At 31.7% G+C, this 11,099-nt stretch overlaps 1 protein-coding gene across 1 annotated transcript in view; it reads right to left on the bottom strand.

The window, feature by feature from the left end:
* LOC133192841 (uncharacterized) overlaps positions 1 to 5,782 on the bottom strand; it is a 6,555-nt gene extending 773 nt beyond the window's left edge. Inside the window, exons 1-2 of the mRNA XM_061328847.1 lie at positions 5,779 to 5,782; positions 5,346 to 5,482 (exon numbers count right to left, since the gene is read on the bottom strand). Of these exons, the coding sequence (XP_061184831.1) occupies positions 5,346 to 5,482; positions 5,779 to 5,782 (141 nt within the window). The remainder of the gene's footprint in view (positions 1 to 5,345; positions 5,483 to 5,778) is intronic.
* Positions 5,783 to 11,099: the final 5,317 nt, after the last annotated feature.

Genomic DNA, 11,099 nt, shown 5'->3' with positions numbered 1-11,099 from the left:
TAAATCTATTCCTTTGATCAATTTAAAGAAAGAAGAAGGGGGAACAAGAAATAGAACATAGAAATGCCTATAGTGCGACAAACATGAAGGTTAAAAAAATCCAATCATGTTATTTTAGAATATACTTTAAGTAAAATCTCCACAATTTGCAAAAATTTCACAAAGATTAAAATTATTTGCCTTAGAAATAGCATACACACACTAAAGAGGGCAAAAAGTATCATTTTCTCATACTATAACACAATTTAGATATGAGTGGGTCTTCGCTCCATTTTTTTTTTTGGAAAGTTTATCCTCAAACGTTTGCGTAAAAATGTACATGTGCATTTTTTGGCTAACAAAAGCATGGAGCAAAGACCCACTAAATTTTAAAAATACCATTTTATGACACAACAATTTTTTGATATGAGTGGGTCTTTGCTCTATTTTTTTTTTTTTTTGAAAGTGTATCCGCAAAGTGCGTAAAAAATACATTTTTTGGTTAACAAAAGCATGGAGCAAAGGCCCACTATACCTTAAAAATACACTTTTATAATTAATACAATACATCTTTCCGAGAAATACCTGAAGTCCATTTAGTCAAGGGTCATATCACAAACATGATTTAAGTGCCATTATTCATCAGGAGTTGTGTAGCGTAGTGGTTAGCGTGTTGGTCTCAAAGACAAATGATATTCAGGATTTTTATAGCTAAGGTTCGAACCCCACGAATACCTCATTATTTTTTTAATAACAGAATAATTTTTGCCGAGAAAATTTTCCTCGGAATTTCATTAATTTCAATAATGAGGACATTACTCTAAATGCTAAATTCACAAAATGAATATGTTTTCTTTGTACACCTGAAACTATAGGTATTCTGCACGCCCTGTTCACCCATCTCCTTAGATCTAGCCGATTGTAAACTTATACGGAGCTTAATTTTTGCTTAATTTTAGAGTAATATGCCTCCTTTACCATGTATTCTGCTTTAAATAGGGGACTTTATGTATTTGTAATATCATGCAGTGGCACATTTATATACATGTATACGTGTATCATCTACATGTATTTAAACATTGCTTGCCTCTTCTCCTCGGTGTTTATGGAGGTAAAAGATGAATTATGCTAAGATGCTCACATATTTACTTCAAATTCTCGTGTTTCCTGTTGTTCAACACAGGATCTTAATAAGCTAAGTGAATCAAACCCATATATATGTTTTTGACATGGAAAACCTGCTTACATTGTAACTCCACCCAAGTGATAGGGCTGGTTGTATCTACCTTCCATAAACCTTATCTACAGTTAAAAAGGATTGAAAGTATATTTACATTTGTTAATGGAGAACAAAGGCCGAAAACAATTTTGAATGTAAACTGAAAAAAAAATGTGTCATCTTAGTCTTGAAAAATGCGTGTTTTTCAATTCAAATATTTTTATGAATAAACGTTTAATTTTGGGAAAAAATACTCTCTTCATGTAGGTGGCTGCCAATTTAATCTCGATAATTTTGTGAATTTTTTTAAACGACCCTTTTTGAATTTATAGCGGAAATCATCCCCCCCTCCCCTCCCCGCTTTCTCCCTAAGTCACGTTTCTCCAAGGCTTGACACAAAACCAATTTTATGAATCTACAATACACATAAAAATCTAAGATGGAAAATATCTTTTGCTTTTAACATGTTATCTACATTATTTTTTTTTTTATCAAAAACTCAATTGTATATTTAAATGTTGAGATAAAGGCAACTTCTGAAAATTTAAGACATCCCTTCCTTTCCTTGCAACGCAGGCCATCCGAGCTGGATGAAACAAAGGTGACATCTACAGTGATATATAAGAAACTCTATATATATACGATATATAGTTTCTTATAATTATTCTAAACAAGAGATGATGGGGGGGGAGGGTTACACACGCCCCCCCTCCCTGTATTATAAGTGCATCCATCTGTTGGGTTGCTTCTATAAATATTTACTGTCTAGTAAATAAAATGGACTTTCCGTTTTCGCATATAGTAACTTCAATGTATCAAACTGTAAATTCTTCATCTATTTTAAAATTATCCATGTGCCTGAATGACCATATACAGTGGTTTTTATTTATACAAGGAAATGCGAATGAAAACGTTTACAGACCAGTTTGCCGCAATGGGATGCTATATTCAGTTAATTTCAGTAAACAGCCCTTTTTGACTTTTGATACGTACTTTGTATATATAATACACGTAGCTTTCAGCTCCTGTGTTCAACAGATCTCACAGTAAATTTATCTGTGTATTTGTACAAAAAAACAATTACAATTGTTCGGAAAACAGGAGGAATAACTCAACGGAGGGAAGGGAGAATATACATCCCTCTTTGATCAGGGAACTTCTGAAAACGGTATATTTTTTAAAAAAGAAAACAAAACAATATTCATTTGCATAATTATAAGAGAAAATAATCTGACTGTTATGTAGCCAAATGTAATTAAAAAATTAATTGACATAAAAATTGTCTGATAAAAAAACTGCTTTGGTGTGATCACGAATACAATTTACATATGAATTTAAGGGATAATCTTTTTTCTTCCCCTTATGGAAAGGAGGGAGTTTAATGCAAATGCGAAAATAGTCAAGGATAAGATTTGATATTCACAAAGATATCGCTATCCCCCTAATCACCTTTCTCTTTTAGATACATCTGAATCGTAATTGCTCGTCATTATGAAGCTTATTTAATAATTTACGTCACGTTTGATTGAAATCGCAGGAGTTATCTCCCCCAACTGTGTTGTACGTCGATACATCGACATAATATTATTCATTCGTCATTTTTAAAAGTATTTTCCAAACATATCGCACGTGCATAACTTTATATATCCTCAATCTACATAATATAATTATTCATTCGCCATTTTAAAAAATATTTTTCATATATCGCACATGTTATTGTATAACTTTTATATATCTTCAAAAGGATGGAGCTGTAAATTTTAAAATGATTATAAATACATGTCTTGAGACTTAAGGTGGCAGAATTCTAGCCGTTTGCATTAGTCCGGTAAACATTTCTCAATTTAACAATTTAAATCAAGAACTTGTAAAGGATCTTTTATCCTCAATCTCTATCACACAACCCCCTCCCCTCATCCTACATGAACTTATACACGTGAACTTTTTGATCGGTTGTGTCCCTATCATACTTGTTCTCAGTCCCCTATTTCATTAGTCTATAATTTACTCCTTTTATGGGTTTTTTCTCCTTATCAGCTAAGAATGTCAATACCTAACCCGGGTTATTGAGCAAATATGAACTACATGTATGTATAAGTGCATAACTTTCCTGCACTACTTCGAAAGTAGAATTTCCACCGCAAATAAATGTCATTGAAAAGCACATACAAAATTGATATATTATATACAATTAATCTTATTGCCTGACGCCACGTGCGTCAGGCAGTATAAGGATTAATTTTTCAGGGATCCGAAACTAAGCGATCATTCTTAATGAACTCGATTTTGTACATGCTGATTTACATCGGAATTTGTTACCTGCATTTAGACAAATACAGTTTGCGAAGAAAGAATCATATAACTGATGCAGAATAATGATGTGTTTAATTCCTTCAGTTCTTTTGCATGCACATGTTAATTCTTTGCGATTCTTTGTACGGACATGTTCGTGTAACATTTTTTCTGCGTTTCTAAACTACTGGATCAGTCCATTTGGCTTCTACGAAAGGGGTGACACAATGATTTCGCGCCAAATGTCACATGTAAATTATCTTCGCGCCTTTTTCTTGGGTTGTTCTCTTGAATGGGTGTGATAACTTCTATGGAAATAAGTAAAGTTTATTCTTTAAACATGATTCTTAAGCTCCAGATTTTTTTATTAACAGTAAATTTTATCTCATTTTATAAGAGAACACATTGTACATGGGCAGGCAACACTAAAGCAATGGATTTGCTGATTATTCTTACTATTTATCCCATAAGTTGACTAGTCTAATCATAAACAAACTCCCTCCACCTAGTAAATTTGACATCCCTTCTTGATTCAGTCTGTTTTCCACCTAGCCTTTCTTTCAATATTACATTTATTAATAATGTACGTTATAAGGTTAGGTTTTGAAAAAAGCTTAGAAAGTCAGCGAGTAGCATATTATTTCATGCTTTGTGATGAACAAGGGTTTCCTTTTAATACAATGACAAGAGTGTAGGTCAGTACCCGTAGAGGAATGGGCTTCACTCCCGTAAAGTTCTAAATAAAGAATCGGCAAAATGAAGAAGACACCATGATCTGTACTGGTTTTCATTTCATAAAAAAGCACGTTATTATAAATATGAGAAAGGTCCTGAAATCGATTGAATAGAAAAACTAAACAATTTCAAAACTGTAGGGCATACAAAAAGATGTATTTTAAACTCATTTATAATACATGTACATGTATATGGTAAGACCATCATCGCGTGAGTTTTGTCCGGAGGGGGGGGGGGGGTGTTATTAGTATCTTGTTTTGCTCTAGCTATAAACTGTACAGGCCATTTACTTTGAGTTCTAGAGCAGCATTGAAGCATTTAATTTTGTCTCAAACGCTTTAAGACAACTTTCCCAGTTAAAAGTGTTCATAATTTACTTCGTCGTCGAGAACAACCAGTCTATAAATAGGGGCCGTTTCATCAATCTATCACTGACCATGGAGTGTGCATGGAGAAGTGCGCCCTCTAGTAAGAGAGTGCATGTAATATGAATTTCTTGAAAACGAATCATCTAACTATTTTTTCCAGAATTATCAGTGGCGGATCCAGGAATTTCATAACGGGATGGGGCAGTAGAAGGCAGGTGGTCGGGGGGTGGGGGGGGGGGGGCTGTATTGTAACCCCAGTGGGTCCAGGGCAAATCCCTGATGGGGGTTGGGGGACGAAGCCCCCGGAAGCTGACGAATTCTTACAAATAAGGTGTTTTTTCCTTGATTTCAGGATAATAAACATATAAGATCTACATACAAAATATTCAAACGGGGGGGGGGGGGGGGAGGGGCGTACGCCCGACGCGCCGGTGCTGGATCCGCCTTGATTATAATCTACGCTAGTGCACTTGCAGTTTCATCCCAACGTAACTAGTCAGCCCGTGGGCTAACTAATAAATGACCAAATAGTGGCATATCTTAGATATTCGTTAATCTGTAGTATTTGGTTATGACATTTGAGAAAGTCAATTGTACATCTTGTGTAATGAAGTATCGCAACTATTTCGCTCCTTGATGACGGAAACGTTTACCACCTCTCTTGCATATACATTCCATAGATAATGATTGATTAGTCAGGCAAGCTTTTTGAAAAGCTATTACTTGTTATGCTAAAATTTTACGTTTTTTACCTGAACTCTCTTCTCTGTTTCCCCGATGATTTCGCTAATGCACTGACGCTCGTCTTTCGTTGGAAATCCGCTGATAGCATAAACTTCCGTCATCACGTCAAGTGCAAATGCACTGAAAGTGCTGTAACGTTTGATTTCTGAAATTAATTAGCATAATTAGGTATCTCCATCAAAATGACAAGAAAATTCGTCAATTCTAGATCTTTGCGAAAATTGCATGAACTCTTTCGCCATGCCTTTTGAAAACATATATGCAGATTCTATATCTATTTTTTTTAAATGAAGGACAATTTATAGGACGATATTATTATATTTATATGCCTATATATTGTAGCGACTTATCAAAGCTAAGAAAATATTTAAGTAAAAGATATATTTGTGTTCAAATGTTTCTGAATCATTTTGTTACAAGTCTGAAATTGAATACATTTGCCCATTTCTTAGCAACGTAGATATAAAGCGGCATTTTTTTTTTTTTTTTTTTGATTAAACGAAAACGTAACTGTTTAGGAAAAGATTAAGTTTTTTTTCTTTCTCTAACACTTGACATTTAAGTGTTAAAAAAGAGATGAGCACTTTTTTTATTTTGTCTTGAAGTGCATATTTCTTATATATACATGTAATTCCTTTCAGACAGAATATCAAAATCCTTAGTAGCAATGACGTTAAAACCAAATGTAAAATACTCATGTATATGACTGGCAAAAAGATCTACCCTCGTCTTTAAAGATGACCTCTACTCGATCTTAAACAGTCATGTTGTTCTCCCCCCCCCCCCCCACGAAAAAAAACTTTATTCATTGTTTGTTGCTTGAGTCTCGTAATATACTTTATTAAAATTTATATAAATTGATAGTAAACTTATGATTTGCATCTATATTAAGAAATATTAGCTACACAACTTAAAAAATCATATTCTCAAGTTATGTTAAGTTTTAATTCTAACATTAAATTCCTGTAAAGTTCCGTAGCTTTAATTACGCTAATTACAGACACACACTGCCACCCCCACGAAGCTTAGGACTATTATGGAACCAAACTAGACTTTACCACAAGACTTAGAGAATATGAACGAGTATTAAAATTGTTTCTTGGGTAAATATTTGAAAATTGATTTTCTTATTATTTCATCCATGAGATGCTGCTTAACCTGTCTTCGTGCAGATATAGATGAATCAAAATTAGTTTTCATTATGCAGGGAAGTTTGAAGTTGCCTATGCACATTAAATATAATAATTTTATTAATTAATCTAATTACATCTACATGTAATTACTTAATAATTTTGGTCCTTATGTAACCGTACCTCAGTTTGGACAGGATACGTTGTACAATACAACCGTACATGGTATATCTTTTAAAAATGTCTACGGTTTACATCGAACAAATGAAGCTTTTCTGGTGTAAATAATGTTTCTTACATGCGTTATTTACAAAATTTGAAAATTTTGAAATTTTACTTTATTTTGTCAACAAAATAATTTTTTTTTAAACAAATTTTAATACAAAGGGGATTGAAAATGAAATGTACCTTACTCAAAATATAAAAGTACATGCAGATATGTACTAGATTAAAGTTAGATGCAACAGATTTAAAGATTATCTTATACATGTATACACGTGAAATATATCGATGATGCATTGCAGGTAAGACATAAATTCTATTAAAGTTAAAAGTTGAAAATAAATAATGTTTAAATTAAACGGGATCTAAAGGTGGAAAACTTAATTTGATAAATGTGCCGACTCTTTGACTAGTACATGTACAATGTACGTTCATGTACATGTATCTTCAAACGGAACAGAGGTTTTGGATGATCTGAAGAAGTTAGGGGATTCATCCCCCCTTTAAATTCCATCTTAACGAGGTTCGCTCCTGAGCTTTTGAGCAGATTTTTATCTTAACCTATATTTTAAAAATTATGCATGATGTTTTAATTCTTACAATAAATTTGGATTCTACAATGCCAATTAAACTATATCAAGTGAAAACTCCATGATAAAATTCCATACCAAAGGCAGTTAGCGAGGAACTATATTTTGTGGCGGAATGGTTTTTAGAAGAATATGATCATTTTTTCTCTTTCGAAGTATTTAAAGTATGTTAAGTTTGGATTCCTATTTTTACAAGCATTCTGCACACAGAGTTATTTTGTGCAGTGAACTGTTTTTTTTACTGGTCCTTAATTATATTAAATTAACTGTCATGAATTCTATCATCATATTTGATAAACATAGCAAATAAATATATTGTGAAAAAAATAGCCCTAATTTAAGCTTTGAATTAGCACTATTTTACATGTAGTAATATCTAAAAATTAACATCACAGACCCCAACTTTTAATTTTATTTTCTGAATATATAACATACTTTTAACCATTCTTCTTAAATTCAGTAAAATGCCATTACTTTCAAATGATTTTTTGCTTGTTAAATTTTTAATTCCAGCAAAATTAAATTTTTTGAGTGCAAAAAGGTCAAATAATTATACAAGCGGAGTAATTCGAAATTTTTTTTCATTGTCACAAATTTTAATGTGTCTATTCACGATGAAATAAGACTGTGTTTGTTCCCATAATTTATTTGAATAAAAAAATAGAGGAAAAACTTTAAAAATTGATTTATGTGTAAGACGTGTTTACAGTGCAAAAAGGTCAAACTAAATGCTCTGTAGCGCCAAAAGAAGCGCAGTGACCCCAATTTTTTGTTTTGATTTTTAATTAAGCTATGTGTATAAATACTAAAAATATACTTGATAAAAAATTCTCATTACTTTTGATGGCAGGATCCAACCTCCTTAAGTGTAATTCACCCCTCTGAAATACTTTATATAGGTTATTCATCGACAGGTAAGATTTGGCACAAACTAACTCAACAAAATTAAATTTACATATTACATCTTGTGAAAATGTACATATTACATCTTGTGAAAATGTACATATTACATCTTGTGAAAATGTACATATTATCTTGTGAAAATGTACATATTATCTTGTGAAAATGTACATATTATCTTGTGAAAATGTACATATCTTGTGATAATGATAATTAACTTAAAAAATGTATATTTTGTTTTACAATTATCACTGATAATGGAACACATCGATGGGTTCAAATTTTAAAGCAACAACCTATATCTTACTATCAAAATGTGAATATGAATATGCTTTTGTTTTTCATGTTCTATTAAAAGCAAATAAAAAAAGAAAACAAACAAATCACCCCACCCCACCCCCCAAAAAATCCATGGGGAACGGGATGCGCGTATGCATACAGTGCTTCAACGGGCATAGGCTTACCGTTCGTTACCTTCATATTTCAATCTGTTTCGCACTATTATTATTCTTTATTTGCTTGATGTATATATATTATATATTATATATATATATATATATATATATATATATATATATATATATATATATATATATATATATATATATATATATATAATAACAATTAATTTCAGTCATGAGATTTTGTATGAAATTATATATCTGTTATTTTTTTGTTTGATAATAGGAAAATGTTCATAAATCAATTTCTTGTCTTGTTCAAACCAGACAAATCCAAGTCCATTTTCAAAAAGTTTTTCCTTGATATGTACAACCCAGCTGTTGTGGAATATTCACAACACATTTTCGGGATACAATTATCAGTTTCTAACAACTTGAACCAAAATTTAAAAATACGAAAAATGCGAACAATCTTCATCGGGAGTCTACAAGTTTCAACATAAATCATAGCAGTATTTGACTGTGCTCTTTCTTACACATAAAACATATTTGATAAAGTCCAAATGTACTTTTTCAATATTACTAGCATTGTGTCCCCCCATACTTTGCAACCATAATTCAATTTGCTTGCAACATAAGAATCAAAAAGTGAAAAGTAAGATGGTACTCGAGGTCATGCTTCGCTACTAGCATATAATAATTATTAATTAACAAAATTGAAAGTTTCTTGTTATATTCATTTAATTTTTTTTTACATGTTATAAAACATTTTTTTTCATGTTTTTTTTTCCGTCGCTGATTTTATTTCAAGTAAAGTAACCATTATTAAAAATTTTAATATCTAATAAATCATTGATTAAATCTTAATTACACTGTATCAAGGCTTGATTTGAAAACAAAACTTAGAAATGTCAATTTGGACACTGGAATATAATGATGAGTGCTAATTATGAGACAAAAGAGGGCACATCAAAATAAAGATTGTTAGGTCGGGAATAAAAAATAGATTTACTTTCATTAATATTGCAACGTGTATCAATGTATACAACCCGGGGTTGGCCATTTAAGCGGATGGACGGTTTTTTAATTTGTGGAAAATTTAGCGGAATATTTGTGGAAAATTTAGCGGAAGATTTATTGAACATCTTAGCTGAAGATTTATAGGATATCTTAGCAGAAATCAAAATTATATACCAGCACTATTAAAATATCAAGTCAAGACAAAACATAACATATTTACACTATTTATAAGTCAGTATTGGCTCTCTATCTGTTTATATGTATATTTACAAGTAAAATCTTACAGATAAAATTGTAATCAAATACGAAGGTCATTTACTTTCTCTTTTGATTTTTTCATGGCTATTACATGTAGTCCATATTACTGTTTCACCTAATGCATCAGATTGACAAGTACACAAGTATTAAAGCACATAACAATAGGCAGAAAAAAATATTTCTTTATGTAAAATCTGCTTTTTATTCCTTTAATGGTAGTTTACTAGAGTCATATTTAGTAAAGAATCTAGAAATATAGTAAAAACATAATTTACACCTACATGTATCGATCTACGCCTAATTTAAAAAAAAAAAAACATTAAAGTTAGTCACATTGAATTTGATGAACAAACAAGCATCTTTAAAGCTTTTCAAAGAATGACCGTCATCAAAATTAAACCCAATTTCCTAAAATGACTTCTTTTTGTGACCAGCTGGTGACATGAATGTTACACTACATACTGCATTATAATGTTCTTACAGAATTTACGTTATAGATACATGTATGGCATGCGGAACTTATAAGGTATTCAATTAAGGACGTATGGTAGTGACGATTTTGAATCCACCGCGCAACTCCGAATGACGTAAATGAATCGTATGTCGTTCATCTCTTTAGTAGAGTTGGAAATAAAATTTACAATGCAACTTATTTTAAAGATATACTTGATATAAAATCATATAAAATGTGACTAAAATTTCATTGGATTCAAACTAACAACAAGTCGAGGTAATTTTACGACTTATATTACTTTTCGGTAATGTAAACAAAGCGGATGTTTCGAAAAGAATGAAATGCGGAGAAAACGAGGATTTTCGTCAACCAAATCTATTCAGCGGCACAGCAAGGCTTCGTTGACTCAAGAAAGGCGATGGTGAGCTGCGTCTGACTGAAAATTACTGTGCAAAGATTAAACCCATCATTCGAATCACAAACGCATGACAACTCTAGCCTAGCTAAAACGATCTGCCCAGGTTTGTCTCTAGTATTTGATACCATTTAACTAACATTACCTCAGAAATTCAGTAAAAGTGATTGTGGCTCAGCTAAATACCGGTATTAGATAAGATATATATATATATATTTATATATATATATATATATGAGTGAACTGGGTACTTTTTTCTGAATTGGGGGCATGAGTGAACTCACAACATTATACACTGCATGATAGATCATTTTTAGCAAAAATTAGGTTAAGTGCACATAATTTAGAAATTGAAAAAGGTAGATATGTTGA

The sequence above is a fragment of the Saccostrea echinata genome, unplaced genomic scaffold (assembly GCF_033153115.1).
Source record: "Saccostrea echinata isolate AGI-Se365-2 ecotype Australia unplaced genomic scaffold, CSIRO_AGI_Sech_v1 ptg000025l, whole genome shotgun sequence".
NCBI lineage: Eukaryota > Metazoa > Mollusca > Bivalvia > Ostreida > Ostreidae > Saccostrea > Saccostrea echinata.
Note: the sequence above shows the minus strand (reverse complement) of the source record. Positions and strands in the feature narration are given on the sequence as shown.